This window comes from Nannospalax galili, unplaced genomic scaffold, assembly GCF_000622305.1.
Source record: "Nannospalax galili isolate Female #2095 unplaced genomic scaffold, S.galili_v1.0 scaffold1437, whole genome shotgun sequence".
NCBI classification, from domain to species: domain Eukaryota; kingdom Metazoa; phylum Chordata; class Mammalia; order Rodentia; family Spalacidae; genus Nannospalax; species Nannospalax galili.
This window is the reverse complement of record NW_008341050.1, coordinates 183,858-199,479: the sequence shown is the minus strand read 5'-3', so window position 1 is coordinate 199,479 and position 15,622 is coordinate 183,858. Positions and strand designations below refer to the sequence as shown.

At 50.0% G+C, this 15,622-nt stretch overlaps 1 protein-coding gene across 5 annotated transcripts in view; it reads left to right on the top strand.

Annotated features, from left to right (window-relative positions):
* Zswim8 (zinc finger SWIM-type containing 8) overlaps window positions 1–15,616 on the top strand; it is a 16,312-nt gene extending 696 nt beyond the window's left edge. Inside the window, exons 2-26 of one of the 5 annotated variants that reach the window (XM_008836567.3) lie at window positions 2,143–2,296; window positions 2,544–2,638; window positions 2,809–2,981; window positions 3,155–3,262; window positions 3,389–3,470; window positions 3,605–3,725; window positions 4,223–4,424; window positions 4,589–4,764; window positions 5,128–6,121; window positions 7,536–7,667; window positions 7,802–7,981; window positions 8,084–8,267; window positions 8,466–8,564; window positions 9,720–9,844; window positions 10,278–10,518; window positions 10,616–10,774; window positions 10,865–11,093; window positions 11,267–11,559; window positions 11,694–11,917; window positions 13,138–13,626; window positions 13,851–14,034; window positions 14,138–14,314; window positions 14,453–14,572; window positions 14,893–15,003; window positions 15,137–15,616. In XM_008836567.3, the coding sequence (XP_008834789.1) occupies window positions 2,143–2,296; window positions 2,544–2,638; window positions 2,809–2,981; window positions 3,155–3,262; window positions 3,389–3,470; window positions 3,605–3,725; window positions 4,223–4,424; window positions 4,589–4,764; window positions 5,128–6,121; window positions 7,536–7,667; window positions 7,802–7,981; window positions 8,084–8,267; window positions 8,466–8,564; window positions 9,720–9,844; window positions 10,278–10,518; window positions 10,616–10,774; window positions 10,865–11,093; window positions 11,267–11,559; window positions 11,694–11,917; window positions 13,138–13,626; window positions 13,851–14,034; window positions 14,138–14,314; window positions 14,453–14,572; window positions 14,893–15,003; window positions 15,137–15,597 (5,513 nt within the window). In that variant the 3' untranslated portion in view covers window positions 15,598–15,616. Of the gene's footprint in view, window positions 1–2,142; window positions 2,297–2,543; window positions 2,639–2,808; window positions 3,058–3,126; window positions 3,263–3,388; window positions 3,471–3,604; window positions 3,726–4,222; window positions 4,425–4,588; window positions 4,765–5,127; window positions 6,122–7,535; window positions 7,668–7,801; window positions 7,982–8,083; window positions 8,268–8,465; window positions 8,565–9,719; window positions 9,845–10,277; window positions 10,519–10,615; window positions 10,775–10,864; window positions 11,094–11,266; window positions 11,560–11,693; window positions 11,918–13,137; window positions 13,627–13,850; window positions 14,035–14,137; window positions 14,315–14,452; window positions 14,573–14,824; window positions 15,004–15,136 lie in introns of those variants that run through there. The other 4 variants (XM_008836570.1, XM_008836569.3, XM_008836568.3 and 1 more) reach the window with 4 other exon arrangements.
* Window positions 15,617–15,622: the final 6 nt, after the last annotated feature.

Here is a 15,622-nt window from a genome sequence, read left to right as displayed (position 1 = left end):
ATTTATTTATTTATTTATTTATTTATTTATCTATTTATTTATTTATTTATTTATTTGAGAGAGAGAGAGACAGAGACAGAGAGAGAGAGACAGAGAGAGAGAGAGACAGAGAGAGAGAGACAGAGAGAGAGAGAGAGAGTAGAGTTCGCGCGCGCGCGCGTATGTTGTGGTAGGGATAGACACCCTGGGCTGCACAGAAAGGTCTTCTTTTGTCATTCCTTTACGCCTTGGAGATGCAGTGTGGAAAAATATCCCTTCTTTAAGAATGCGTAATGGAGTTTAGCAAACCAGAAGTAGGCAAAAGATAATGTAGTTAGGGGTGGATTGAGAAGTGACCACTTGACGTGTGTCTCCCTATTGCAAGGTGTATGGATCGCTTCTTGCTTTCAGGATGTTGAAGGTCTCTGCTCACAGCTGCACCAAGAAAGGATCCCACCACGAGGAAAGTTGAAGTGAACAGGCCTATGAGAGGAGGTTCTGTAGTCCACAGGGCTAGATCACAGAGTGCTCCTAGTGTCTAGGAAGGCAAGACTTGGACCAGTGACCGGGAGCTTTAGATTTCCTATCTGGCCTCCACAAGTTTGGGAAATTTTCTCAGGACTCTCCTCACAAAACACTATTCCTGTGTATTTCTTCCCTTAATCTTTCAGGGAAGTAATGGATTAGTGTTTTGAGGAATTTTGCTTTGTTAGACTGGATGAAAAGCAGAGTGAAGATAAAAAGAGGTCCCACAGGCTCACCACATCCCTTCCCCACTCTGCCCATGGCAGTTTGACCTGGCCTCTGTGGAAACTGTCTTTCTTCAGTAGCTGAGGATTTTAATTGATGTGTTCTATTCAGACCATTCCCAAAGTCCTGTTTTTCAGGCTATACTGTAGAGGTTTCTGGTGTCCCTTTGAAATACGGAGAAATTTGCATGTGTCACATTTAAGGAATGGTGATATTCAGTCTCATTTGGAGGGATAGTACGTGTGTGTGTGCGCGTGCACACACACACACAGATCATGAGCCATTCCAATGTGAATGTTCTGTGGCCTCCCTGCCTCTTTCATATTTGCATGTGTGGGTGGCTTGGGCTTAGTGCTCACTCACTTTGGGGGAAGTAACTGAAATAATGGTGGTGAAGATTTTCAGCATATTGATCTCTTTCTGAATAGGTTAAAATTTTCTTTTTCCTTCTCTCTTTTTTTCCCTTCTTCCCTTCCTCCCTTTCTCTCTCTCTCTCACTTCCACTTTCTGGAAATGGTCTTGCTGTGTATCCCAGGTTGACCTCAAACTTTTGATCCTCCTGCCACAGGCTTCCAGACCTGAACAAATCATTTCTACCCTCACACTCTCCTCAGTTATTTTCAATTGCTTACTTGTAAAACAAAGAGTTGGTGTTTTTTTTTTTTTTTGGAAAGTTCTTTTCAGGCCTATGATTTTCTATCATATCTTTTATCAGACTTATAATTGAAAGGATTCCATTGTGGGAAATCAGCCTTTAGGTATGCCAGAGGCTTTGTGGGCTTTCTGGCTGTTTCTTCTCTATTCTTTTTTATTTTTTTATTTTTTTTTTGAGGCAGGGTCTCCCTGTAGCCCCAGGTATCCTGGAGCTCACTATGTAGACCTTGATCTCACAAACATCTGCCTGCTTCTGTCTCTCCAGTGCTGGGAGAGACAGCCTTCTCTTGCTTCTTGAGATCACCTCTTAATTTATGAGCTCGGCCTCATCTTCCCTCCTTAGATAGGGGCCTGTAGTCATTTAAAGAAAAAGAGAGAGTGAAAAGGCAATTAGAGGTGAATGCCAGAGAGATAGTAACAATGTAATATGAATCTAAAATGCTTGGGGTATGTGAGAAATATGATGTTGAGCCCTGGGAGTGGGTTACCTGTTATAGTCCTAGGACACACCTGTGTGTGCAGGGCTTTCCTAGAATCTCCCTGGTATCTTCTGTTCTGGGCCTGAGGTAGCAGACTGTGTGGGGTGGGGCTGCCCAGCTCCCTTCTCCCAGAAAGTTTTAAGGGTTAGTATACCCTGACAGAAAGGGGTGTGTGTGTGTGTATGCATGCACACAGGTGTGGCACTGACATTGGTACCAAGTAATTATGGCCCTTTTAATTTCCCTTTCTCTTCCTCTACTCCAATCTTTGTTTCCAAAGATGGACTGGTAATCCCATTGGTGGAGCTGTCAGCAAAGCAGGTGGCGTTTCACATCCCATTTGAAGTAGTGGAGAAAGTTTATCCCCCAGTACCTGAACAGCTCCAGCTCCGAATTGCTTTTTGGAGCTTCCCTGAGAATGAAGAGGACATTCGGTGAGTCCAGAGAACTGATAGTGGGCAGTGGAGTTTTGATATCTCACACTGGCTGCTGGGCTCTCTGTGGAACAAAAAAGATCCTATAGTTGGGACTGTGCTGAGAGGAAGATAAGGGAAGGCAGGAGTGCCAGGGATTTTCCCCCAAGGAGTGATGATGGAGAGAGTGCCTAGGGCATTGTCGGCTCTGACAGGGTCTGTGGAAGGTTATTTGCTGGGTTATGGCCAAGTCCTCTTCTACCCCCAGGCTATACTCATGCCTAGCCAATGGCAGTGCAGATGAGTTCCAGCGGGGGGATCAGCTGTTCCGCATGAGGGCTGTGAAGGACCCACTGCAGATAGGTAAGGGTTCCATCACGCCCTGTGGCCGTGCTCCTCTCATCACTAGAGTTGTAAATTAAGAACCTTTGTGAAAATGTGGAGTGAGTTGTCTCAATGAGTACTGGGCCAGGGTTAAGGGCAGAGATTAAGGTGTTGGCAGCACTCCTGACCATGCCCTTGTATCTCCCCAGGGTTCCATCTGAGTGCTACAGTGGTGCCACCTCAGATGGTCCCTCCCAAAGGGGCCTACAATGTGGCTGTGATGTTTGACCGCTGCCGGGTCACTTCCTGCAGCTGTACCTGTGGGGCTGGGGCCAAATGGTGCACCCATGTCGTGGCACTCTGTCTCTTCCGCATCCACAACGTGAGGCCCTCCCAATTTATCCTGGCCCTATCCTACGCTCCATTCCCCCCTTCTCTGCTGCATGCCTGGCCACAATGTGAGCCCCCTCGCCTCCCCTACTCTGCCCATCTCTCCCTAGCTCCAGATCCAGAAAACCTTTTTTCAGATGGTTCTGTTTTTCTTTGCCTCCTCAGGCTTCTGCAGTCTGCCTTCGGGCCCCAGTCTCAGAGTCCCTGTCTCGGCTACAAAGGGACCAGCTTCAGAAGTTTGCTCAGTACCTTATCAGTGAGCTCCCTCAGCAGGTGGGTGAGGTTGGCGTACCCTCACACAACTGACTTCAAGACTGTATATCAGCCTTCCTGTTAGGCCCAGGTTTTCTTGGAGTCACTTGTGCCTTGTTCTCTTTGCCTTTGTCCCTTTTTCCTCAGATTCTTCCTACAGCCCAGCGTCTCCTAGATGAGCTCCTCTCCTCCCAGTCAACAGCTATCAACACAGTGTGTGGAGCCCCAGGTGAGTGTGGTGAGAAAGAAGGGCAGTAGAAAGCAAGCAAGCTGCTAGCGCAGAACACCACTTACTAAAGGCTCCGTGTTGTCAGGGGAATCTACGCCCTTATCAATAGGTGACTGGTTGCTTGTCATCCCCAGACCCCACAGCAGGGCCCTCAGCTTCAGACCAGAGCACTTGGTATTTGGATGAGTCGACACTCACTGATAACATCAAGAAGACACTGCACAAGTTCTGTGGTCCCTCCCCTGTGGTCTTCAGGTAAATTGGACCTTTTCACAGGCTATGGTGAATGGGTGCCTCCCTCAGGCTGCTGATGCATGTTTCTCCTGCCTTCTCTTCCTGCACTGGCATGGTATCTGGCATACATGTGTCACTGACAAATCCATGAATAATGATGACTTTGTACAGTCACAGAGTGGTTTTCTATCTAAGTAGAGCAAGAGTCTGTGTTCTTCCTTTGGCTGATTAGGATTTTGCTATAGAAAAAGGTTAAGAATTTTTGCCATAGCTATCCTTTTCTGTATTTGGATCAAGATCCTTTTCAGGTCAAAGCCCTATCCTCTTCAACTCAGTTCATCCCATATCCCATCTTAGTCTTCTCTATTCCTTTTTTTTTTTTTTCTTTTTTTTCTGAGATAGAATCTCCCTTTAGTTCCTACTGGTCTGGAACTTACTCTGTAGACCAGGCTGGCTTTGATCTCAAGTGTTAGGATTAAAGACATGGGCCACCACACCTGTCTCTGTTCTTTTTACAGTGATGTGAATTCCATGTATCTGTCATCCACGGAGCCTCCGGCAGCTGCTGAATGGGCATGTCTACTGCGCCCTCTGAGAGGCCGAGAGCCTGAGGGTGTATGGAACCTGCTTAGCATTGTCCGGGAGATGTTCAAGCGGAGGGACAGCAATGCTGCCCCGTTGCTGGAAATACTCACTGACCAGTGCCTCACTTATGAACAGGTAACACCACAGGGTTAGGGGTTTTATGGTGGCTCCTTCTTTCCCTTCCTCAACTTCATTCTCCTTTCTCTAACAGGAACGTGGAAGAGGGGAGGGGCTCTTCCAGCTTTCTGCGCTATAGGGTATACCTCGCGGGTATACCTCACAGTCCTTTTTGTCTCCAGATAACAGGTTGGTGGTACAGTGTGCGCACTTCAGCTTCACACAGCAGTGCCAGTGGGCACACAGGCCGTAGCAATGGGCAGTCAGAGGTAGCGGCCCATGCATGTGCAAGCATGTGTGATGAGATGGTCACACTGTGGAGGCTGGCCGTGCTGGACCCTGCCCTTAGCCCTCAGCGGTGAGTCTTCCTCTCAGGATTGCCCAGGACACCTGGAACCCTGATTTCCTTGAACATGGGGGATTTCTCTCCCCTGGGGAACTGGAAGGTGCTGAGCACTGAGGTTACCAAGGATCTATGAGTCCTATTTCTGAGAGGCTTTCTTCCTCTCCTCCCCTAAATAGCATCTATTTCCAAAATTCCTGAATGCTGCACTGATGTCTATGGGGCCGACTCAAGCAGTATCCCCTCCTTCTGCCCCCATGGCTTTTCTCTGTGCGTTTTTTGGGGGCACATGCCTGCTCTATCCCTTCCTTTCCACTCTCAGTGCAGGCTGATGACTGCTGGTCACCCCCCAGCAGCCTCTTGCCCTTTGTTCTGCAGCCGCCGGGAACTGTGTGCACAGCTGCGGCAGTGGCAACTGAAGGTGATTGAGAATGTCAAGCGGGGACAGCACAAGAAGACCCTGGAGCGGCTTTTCCCTGGCTTCCGGCCCGCAGTGGAAGCCTGCTACTTTAACTGGGAAGAGGCCTACCCACTTCCTGGTGTCACCTACAGTGGCACTGACCGGAAGCTAGCCTTGTGCTGGGCTCGGGCCCTGCCCCCTCGGCCAGGAGCCTCTCGCTCTGGGGGCCTGGAAGAGTCCCGGGATCGGCCCCGATCTCTTCCTAATGAGCCAGCTGTGAGGCCCAAGGAACCTGGGCCCAAGCGCAAGGGATTGGGTGAGGGGGTCTCCTCATCACAGCGGGGCCCACGTCGCCTCTCTGCTGAAGGCGGAGATAAGGCTCTGCATAAGATTGGTCCAGGTGGGGGCAAAGCCAAGGTTCTGGGTGGGGCTGGCAGTGGGGGCAAGGGTTCAGCAGGCAGTGGGAGCAAGCGAAGGCTAAGCAGTGAAGATAGCTCCCTGGAACCTGATCTGGCAGAGATGAGCCTGGATGACAGCAGCTTGGCCCTGGGTGCAGAGGCCAGCACCTTTGGTGGATTCCCCGAGAGTCCTCCACCCTGTCCTCCCTCTGTTGGCTCCCGGGGACCTTCCACCTTCCTTCCTGAGCCCCCAGATACTTATGAAGAAGATGCTGGTGTATACTTCTCAGAAGGGCCAGAGCCTCCCACAGCCTCTGCTGGGCCCCCTGGCCTCCTGCCTGGGGAAGTCTGTACCCGAGATGACCTCCCTTCTACAGACGAGAGTGGCAGTGGGTGCCCCAAAACCAAAGAAGCAGCCCCTGCAGTTGGAGAGGAAGATGATGACTACCAAGCATATTACTTGAATGCCCAGGACGGGGCTGGGGGCGAGGAAGAGAAGGCAGAGGGTGGGGCTGGAGAGGAACACGACCTGTTTGCTGGGTTGAAGCCATTGGAACAGGAGAGCCGCATGGAGGTGAGGGGGACTCCGAGGGGACTGAGGAGGTATGCTGGTGTCCCTTATCCACTAACTAGGAAGGGCCCTGTGACTAGTGGGAAGTGTCAGGACTATTAGCGTGCCTGTTAACATTCTGTAGTAGGATCCTAATTGGTCTCCTGGTGTGCAATTCAGTCTCTCTATTGCTTCCATATTGATGTTTTTCTCAAATGTCTGATTATGTCCCTGTGCTGCTTTAAAGTCTTCTGTGGTTGCTTATTGCCCTTAGAATAAAAATGAAGGTCCTTGGCACGGCTGTGAGGTTCCACTCAGTCCAGTTTTGCCAGCTTCTCTGGTGTTGTTTGAATACTTTGTCATGCACCCTCTATGCAGTTGACCCACTATTGGAGCCTGCCGTGCTCCCTCTTGCCTCCATATTTATGTATAAATTGGCTTTTCTGCCTAGAATGCTCTTCTCACCAGGCCTTACTAGCTCTCATTTTTTTCTTCAGATCTTAGAGACCTTAAAGACCATAGTCCTGGGCTACAGAGATGGCTCAGTGGTTAAGAACACTGGCTGTTGTTGTAGAAGACCCAGCTTCGAATCCCAGCACCCACATGACATCTAACAACCATCTGTAACTCCAGTTCCAGGGGAACCAACATCCTCTCTGTCCTCCATGGGCATTGCATGACACGGGTGTACTTACATACATGCAGGCAATACACACATACACATTAAAATAAAAATAATAAATTTATTTTTTTTTAAAAGACCTTAAGCTGGGCGTGGTGGTACACGCCTGTAGTCCTAGCACTTGGGAGGCAGAGGCAGGCGGATCTCTGTGAGTTCAAGGGCAGGCTGGTCTATATAGTTCCAGGACAGCTGGGGCTGCAGGGAGACCCTGCTTCAAAAAGACCTTAGTCCTAGCCCCGGGCATGGTGACGCATGGTTCCAGCACTGTGAGTTCAAGGCTAGCCTGGTCTACATAGTTCCAGGACAGCTGGGGCTATAGGGAGACCCTGTCTCAAAAAGACCTTAGTCCTGAGAGGTAGGGACATAAGGTTGATGAACTCAGAAGTAGGTGAGGTAGCTCATGCCTCTAATTGTAGTACCTGGGAGATTGAGGTAAGAGAATCTTGAGTTGGAGGCCAGCCTGAGCTACATGGTGAAACACTGTCTCACTTAAAACAAAGACCTTGTCCTCTGGGAAATCTTCCCTCTAAAGTCCCGATGATTCATCCTACCCATTTGCTTCTCTTGATTTTTCTCAGTAGTAGCTTGCATCATATCAAATTGAATGTTGATGTGATAAATCTAGTAGTATATCCAAGATCAGCATGACACTACAATGTAGCAAATGCTTTAGGGATGTGTGCTACATAAGCAAACAGGATGTCCTGCCTTTCCAAGTTGGGGCCTTAAACACGTTTGGTCCTATGTCCTCTCTAGGTATTATTTGCCTGTGCTGAGGCCCTGCATGCCCATGGCTACAGCAATGAGGCCTCCCGCCTCACTGTGGAGCTTGCCCAGGATCTGCTAGCCAACCCACCCGACCTCAAGGTAGAGCTGCCTCCTGCCAAGGTGAGAGGGACCTTCCTATACTTTCTTGGCCCCACTCACCCTGCCTCTGCACCCCACTGCAAGTGAGAGCCTCTTTCTACTGCCACTGAGATAAGTCAGACTTGTTTGCCCAACTCTTTACACTTTCCATTTAGGGCAAGAAAAATAAAGTATCCACAAGCCGTCAGACCTGGGTAGCTACCAACACCTTGACCAAGGCAGCCTTCCTGTTGACAGTGCTTAGTGAGCGCCCAGAGCACCACAACCTGGCCTTCCGAGTTGGCATGTTTGCCTTGGAGCTACAGCGGCCCCCTGCTTCTACCAAGGCCTTGGAGGTCAGAGGTTCCATCCAGGCCTTGTCCCTTAATCTTTTCAGATCCTTGTACCTTGACCTTCACTGAGGTAGAGCAGGTCTGAGTTCCCTCCTGTACTCTCAGGTAAAGTTGGCATACCAGGAATCTGAGGTGGCTGCTTTGCTTAAGAAGATCCCTCTGGGTCCCAGTGAAATGAGCACCATGCGATGCCGGGCAGAAGAACTTCGGGAGGGCACACTCTGTGACTATCGGCCTGTTTTGCCCCTCATGTTGGCCAGTTTCATCTTTGATGTTCTCTGTGCTCCAGGTATAGTGTCAGCCCCTACAGTAAGTGGGGTGCTGGGGGTGAGGGTAGCTTTTTAAAGGAAAATGAAGAGCTCCAAGACTCGGAGTCATCTCTAGGACCCATCTGGCAGCTTCATGGGTAGGTCTTAGGTGATGAGGGTCTCAGCTTCCTTTGCATTCTTTCCTTTTGTCTTCCTCACTTAACCCAATTTTCATCTAGTGGTTTCTCCTACGGGTTCCCGGCCCCCAAGTCGCAACTGGAATAATGAGATGCCTGGAGATGAGGAGCTGGGATTTGAAGCAGCAGTTGCTGCCTTAGGTAAGTGTTTTAAGCAAGTCCATGAGCTAAGTCTGTCCTAGGCTTTGAGGGGTTGTAATGGGAATTTCAGGATGATATGCATGAGCTAACTAGTTAGTGCCTATGACACAATCAGGAATTTAGAACAAATCTGTATGCTATAGACGGTGGATGTTTAAGGTTAACAAAATAAAAATCCAGGGAAAGGCCTCAGGGAGGTGACAGAATATGTAATGTAGGTTAAAAGATCACTAAGTGCTAGATAGGGAAATGTCAGTAATAAAGACTCAGTTGTAACACCAGATATGATAGTGTATGCCTGTAATCCCAGTACGTGGGAGATGAAGGCAGGAGGATAAGGAGTTCAAGGTCCTCAGCTTATAGTAAGTTAGAGGCAGCCTGAGCTATATGAGACCTTGCCTAAAAAACAAACAACAGGGGCTAGAGCAATGGCTCAGCTGTTAATAACACTGACTGTTCTTGCAGAAGACCCAGGTTCGAATCCCAGCACCCACATGGCAGCTAACAACTGTCCACAACTCCAGTTCCAGGGGATCCTTCTGACTTTGTGGGCATTGCTCAACATGGTACACTTACATACATGCAGTTATAATACACATTCACATAAAATCAAAATAATAAAATATTTAAAAAAAATAAAAACAAACAAAACAAGAAAAAAAACCCACAAGCAAACACAAAAAATGAGATGTGAAGGCAGATCAGAAATTCAAGGTCATCCTTGACTACATAGTGAGTTCAAAGCTAGCTTAAACATGAGACCCTGTTTCAAAGAAAAACAAAAACAAAAGACTGTTTTAGCTGAGTACAGTGGCTGAGGCAGGAAGATTACCTGATCCCAGGAGTTCACAATGTAGCAGGAACCTGTTTCTAAAAGTAAAGAAGGAAAACTCTAGGTAATGAGAGCGAGGAGTGCAGTCCCTAAAGTGACAGATGCATGTGGCTTAGGTAGAGTAGAACAAGTTATAAAGGTCTTGAAAAGCAGGCAGAGCTAAGGCTGGATATGGTAAGCAGTGGGGACCTTCTGTAGGTCATGTGGGTTGGGCCAGAGGAACCTTCCTTTACCTCATGTGCCGGTGGCTGGTGCTGTCTTGTTTGCTTTTGCTGTCTTGGGAGCTCTGACTACTTCTGATCCCCATGAGGCCCTCCTCACAGGCATGAAGACAACAGTGAGTGAGGCAGAACATCCCCTCCTGTGTGAAGGCACACGTCGGGAGAAGGGTGACCTGGCATTAGCACTCATGATCACTTACAAGGACGACCAGGCCAAGCTCAAGAAGGTAAGGGCCTGAGGTGCTGAGTTTCTGCCAGGCAGAGAGTGAGCAAATGTCACCATCTTTCTCAGAAGTTTCCAGTACAATGATAAAAGTACTATTCTGCCCATAGGAGGTAAGTAGAGAATCTTGGGAGACTTCTCGTAAAGAACAAGAGACCGATGGTTCTTATAGGTATGCTTGGGCATGAGGTGGAAGAAGAGAAGCAGAGAGCATAAAGTCAATCATTCATTTATTTCAATATTTATTGACTATCAGTATGTTCAGTCTTGAGGTAAGTGTTATGGAGGACACCAAGACATGTAAGCGGGAGGTTATCCTGTAGCTACAACTGGGGAAAGCTTCCTGAGGAGGCAGCAGTAGGCTGCTTCAAGGAGAAAGGAAGGTAATAGAATTCAGGAGATAAAGAACATCCTGTTATTGCTTGTCTCTACTCCAGATCTTAGACAAACTCTTGGACCGAGAGAGCCAGACACATAAACCACAGACGCTGAGTTCATTCTACTCATCTAGCCGTCCAGCTACAGCCAGCCAGAGGTCTCCATCAAAGCATGGGGCTCCATCTGCCCCAGGGGCTCTGCAGCCACTGACTTCAGGCTCTGCAGGGCCTGCTCAGCCAGGGAATGTGGCAGGGGCTGGGCCAGGTCCCACTGAGGGCTTCACAGAGAAGAATGTGCCTGGTGAGGTGGGGGCACTGGGCAGGGGGTATGAGTAGTATACAGTCATGTTGGTGTGCTCTTTCCTGTCCTTATCCCAATGTCCTATTTTCTCACCCAGAAAGCTCACCACATTCCCCCTGTGAGGGTCTCCCACCTGAGGCAGCTTTGACTCCAAGACCAGAGGGGAAGGTTCCCAGCCGCCTAGCTCTTGGCAGTCGTGGAGGCTATAATGGACGGGGATGGGGCTCCCCAGGGCGGCCTAAAAAAAAGCACACAGGTAGGATAGCCCATTGGGTGGCATGAAGGAAAGGTTGGAGACTGCTTCAGAACTCCTAATCTCTGAGACTGACTTGTTTTGGGAGATTAGGCATGGCCAGCATTGACAGCAGTGCTCCTGAAACTACGTCGGACAGCTCTCCTACCTTAAGCCGAAGGCCACTTCGAGGTGGCTGGGCCCCCACTTCCTGGGGTCGAGGACAAGACAGTGACAGCATTAGCAGCTCTTCCTCTGACTCCCTGGGCTCCTCATCCTCCAGTGGAAGTCGTCGGGCTAGTGCCAGTGGAGGGGCCCGGGCAAAGACAGTTGAAGTTGGCAGGTGAGTAGGAAGAAATAACCATCTCCCTAACTGAGCTCATCCTCAGAACCACATCCCAAGTGTGATCCAACCATCATCCTCTAACATCCTCACTTATCCTGGTCCTTCCTAACCTGTTTGGATGACCATTTTGAAGAAACCTCAACCCCCTCTGTATCCCATTTCCCCATCAGGTGTTACAAGGGCCGCCGCCCGGAGAGTCATGCCCCCCACGTACCCAATCAACCATCAGAGGCAGCTGCACACTTCTACTTCGAGTTGGCGAAGACAGTTCTGATCAAGGCAGGGGGCAACAGCAGCACTTCCATTTTTACACATCCATCTTCCTCAGGGGGCCACCAGGGTCCTCACCGCAACCTGCACCTTTGCGCCTTTGAGATTGGGCTTTATGCCCTTGGCCTGCACAACTTTGTTTCTCCCAACTGGCTCTCACGTACCTATTCTTCCCATGTTTCCTGGATTACAGGTAAGTCCAGTGTCCTGATTAGTATACAGGATGGGGGTGAATTGGAAGGGTATTTCTTTGTGTCACTGGTGATCTGATGAAGATACCCCCAGCCCCCAGTGGTGCCCACTCTGCTCTCTTCTTTGTCCCCAAAGGGCAGGCAATGGAGATTGGCAGTGCAGCCCTGACTATACTGGTAGAGTGTTGGGATGGGCACCTGACGCCCCCTGAGGTCGCATCTCTGGCTGATAGAGCATCACGGGCACGAGACTCCAATATGGTGAGGGCAGCGGCAGAGCTGGCTCTAAGCTGCCTGCCTCATGCCCATGCATTGAACCCCAATGAAATCCAACGGGCCTTGGTGCAGTGCAAGGAACAGGTATTTCTATATGCATTTTGGGAACCTGCTCTCAGCCATCTGGGCATGGGCTAACTTTAAGGCCCTTTCTTTTTGAGATGGGACCTCATTAAGTTGCCTAGGCTGGCCTTGAACTTGGAATCCTGCTTTAGCTTTTGGAGTAGCTGGGACTATAGGCATATGCTAGTATAGGGGCTTTGATTCTCATATCCAGGAGTTTATGAAGTACCTGATTTTTCCTCTTGTGTTGACATTTTATATATTACGGGCTGAGTATCGTAAGGTTTGGGACTAGAAGTGTTTTGGATTTTAGTTTCTGGAGTATTTGCCTATACATAATGAGATCTTGGGGATGGGACCCCAATCTAAAGTGAAATGTTTATTTCATATATGCCTTACACACATAATCTAGAGGTAATCTTGTATGTATCTATATATGTATATGTGTGTATATATATATGTATATATTTTAATGAACCCAGGGCCCCATGCATACTAGGCAAGCAACTGACCTATAATCCCCAGCCCTGTTTGTGCATGAAAGCAAGATTCATGCTATTTTCCACTTAATGCATCATGTTAGTGTTCAAAAAGTTTTGGATTTTAGTATTTTCAGTTTTCAGATTAGAAATGTTCAGCCCAGTAATATGCATTTACATTCATCCTTTATATTCATCCTGTGTTGCATTATATTCTGTGTATTATATTTACCCTGTTATGATCCGTAGGCTAGGCTTATTTCTATTACACAGATGAGGAAATAGAGGCTTATCATTTAGGGGCCAAGATGATCATCCAGGTTGGCAAACTTAGGGAAGGCTTCAGAAAAATGATGAGCTTTGCATGGGGAGGGGCAGATTAAATTGTATTGGAATTTATATCCCTGCGGTGGTGCACACTTTATTCCCAGGCAGAGGCAGGTGGATCTCTCTGAGTTCAAGGCCAGCCTGATCTACATAGTGAGTTCCAGGCCAGCTGGGGCTACAGGGAGACCTTGTCTTAAAAAGACAACAACAACAAAAAAATTGTATTGGAACTTGGGAATAATCTAGGTTTTGACTCCTCTTGGTCAACAATTACTTGTTCAGTCTCTGTATGAAGTACTCACTGCTCTGACAGTATGAACACTGACCCTGACCTCTGATGCCCACCCTCAACCAGCCAACTGGAGGGAGACATGGGCGTCATCAAACATCTTCCTAAGCCCTTTTCCCTTATTGTTCTGTGCTCCTCCTTTCCAGGATAACCTGATGTTGGAGAAAGCCTGCATGGCAGTGGAAGAGGCAGCTAAGGGTGGGGGTGTATACCCTGAAGTGTTGTTTGAGGTTGCTCACCAGTGGTTTTGGCTATATGAGCAAACAGCAGGCGGCTCATCCACAGCCCGTGAAGGGGCTACAAGCTGTAGTGGCAGTGGGATGAGGGCAGCTGGGGAGGCTGGGCGGGGGCTGCCCGAGAGCAGGGGGACCCCAGGGACTGAACCTGTCACGGTAGCAGCAGCAGCAGTAACAGCAGCAGCCACAGTGGTTCCAGTCATCTCAGTGGGGTCCAGTTTATATCCGGGTCCAGGACTGGGGCATGGTCACTCCCCTGGCCTGCACCCCTACACTGCTCTACAGCCCCACCTGCCCTGCAGCCCTCAGTACCTCACCCACCCAGCTCACCCTGCCCACCCTATGCCTCATATGCCCCGGCCTGCCGTCTTCCCTGTGCCCAGCTCTGCATACCCACAGGTGAGAACATTGTTCTGCGGGAGGTAGGGGCATGTGGAACACTAGTTTATAGGTGTTGGAACAGGGTACTTCAGGAGAGTACTAGGGCTGTTCAGAAGTTCTGGTGAGGTGGTAGGAAAGTGGAAGACCAAGCCCAAGAAATGTAGGGATAGTCATTTGGGTGGTAAATGGATAAAACTACATCCTAAGGTGTCTTGGGATTGTCTCTTCCTTCCTGTCTCTAGGGTGTGCATCCTGCATTCCTGGGGGCTCAGTACCCTTACTCGGTGACTCCTCCCTCACTTGCTGCCACGGCTGTGTCTTTCCCTGTCCCTTCCATGGCTCCCATCACAGTCCATCCCTACCACACAGAGCCAGGGCTTCCACTGCCCACCAGTGTGGCCTGTGAGTTATGGGGACAGGGAGCAGGTGAATGGAAGGGAGGTACACTGGGCATGGGAGGTAGGGAGGGAATCTTCTTTACCTGTCTTTGGGCTCTTCAGGTCTCACATGGCTTTTGTCTCACCCCCAGTGAGCAGTGTCCATCCAGCATCCACATTTCCAGCCATCCAGGGTGCCTCGCTGCCTGCTTTGACCACACAGCCCAGCCCTCTGGTGAGCGGGGGTTTTCCACCACCCGAGGAGGAGACGCACAGTCAACCTGTCAATCCACACAGCCTGCACCACCTGCATGCTGCTTACCGTGTTGGTGAGAGGAAGTCACTTTCTGTCTTCCCACCTAAGGGAGAGTACCCTCTCTACTAGCTCTTGTTTACTCTGGGTCAGGCACCAGATTGGGGTTGAGGGTAGAGGAGATACCTATCATGTGCCTGTCCTTATCTTCTAGGAATGCTGGCACTGGAGATGCTGGGTCGCCGGGCACACAATGATCACCCCAACAACTTCTCCCGCTCCCCCCCCTACACTGATGATGTCAAATGGTTGCTGGGGCTGGCAGCAAAGCTGGGTAACACCTCCTCTCCCCAGGACCAATGTCCCCCCACCTGCTTCCCCTACCTTCCTATCCCAGACCTCCTTCCTAGCTCTTGCTCAGAGTTGAGGCCTTGGTCGGGTATGTGTGCGTGCGCGGGGGCGGAGGGTTACCTCAGCTCCTGGGGTGGTGGGAGGCTCTCTGTCAGGCCAGAGCTGAGATCTAGAAGTTGGGTCCCTAGGGCACAGGTGGCCACCCCCGTCTCATGCCCCTCCCCCTGCCCCCCAGGAGTGAACTACGTGCACCAGTTCTGTGTGGGGGCAGCCAAGGGGGTGCTGAGCCCGTTTGTGCTGCAGGAGATCGTCATGGAGACGCTGCAGCGGCTGACCCCCACTCATGCCCACAACCCCCTGCGTGCCCCGGCCTTCCACCAGCTGGTGCAGCGCTGCCAGCAGGCATACATGCAGGTGAGAACCCGGAAAGTATGGATCAGGGTGAACCACCTTCCGGGCAGTCACAGACCCGAGCCCTCAGCATGTTGGGGAGGATGGGCTTAGTCGGGTGCTTTGCACTGAGATTTCCCTCCAACTCATCCTTCAGTACATCCATCACCGCTTAATTCACCTGACCCCTGCCGACTACGACGACTTTGTGAATGCGATCCGCAGTGCCCGCAGCGCCTTCTGCCTGACACCCATGGGCATGATGCAGTTCAACGACATTCTGCAGAACCTCAAACGCAGCAAACAGACCAAGGAGTTGTGGCAGCGGGTCTCTCTAGAGATGACCACCTTCTCCCCCTGAGTCTGGCCCCTCTAGCGCCCTATATGGGGACACAGACCTGTGGCTATGGGGGCCCTTCACACAGAGGGAGTGACTCTTGGCTGGACAGATCATCCCCACTCAGTTCTCTGGTGGCCCAGACTGGCAGCTGCTCTTGGGCTGTAGCTTGGGGCCAAAATGTCTCAGACCTTAGAAGCCTAGGGCCGGGGGAGACAGCCTTTTCTGGGAGGGAGCGTTGGGTGGCCTCTGGTATTTATTTGGCATTTATAAATATATAAACTCCTTTTTTACTCTATTTGGCTG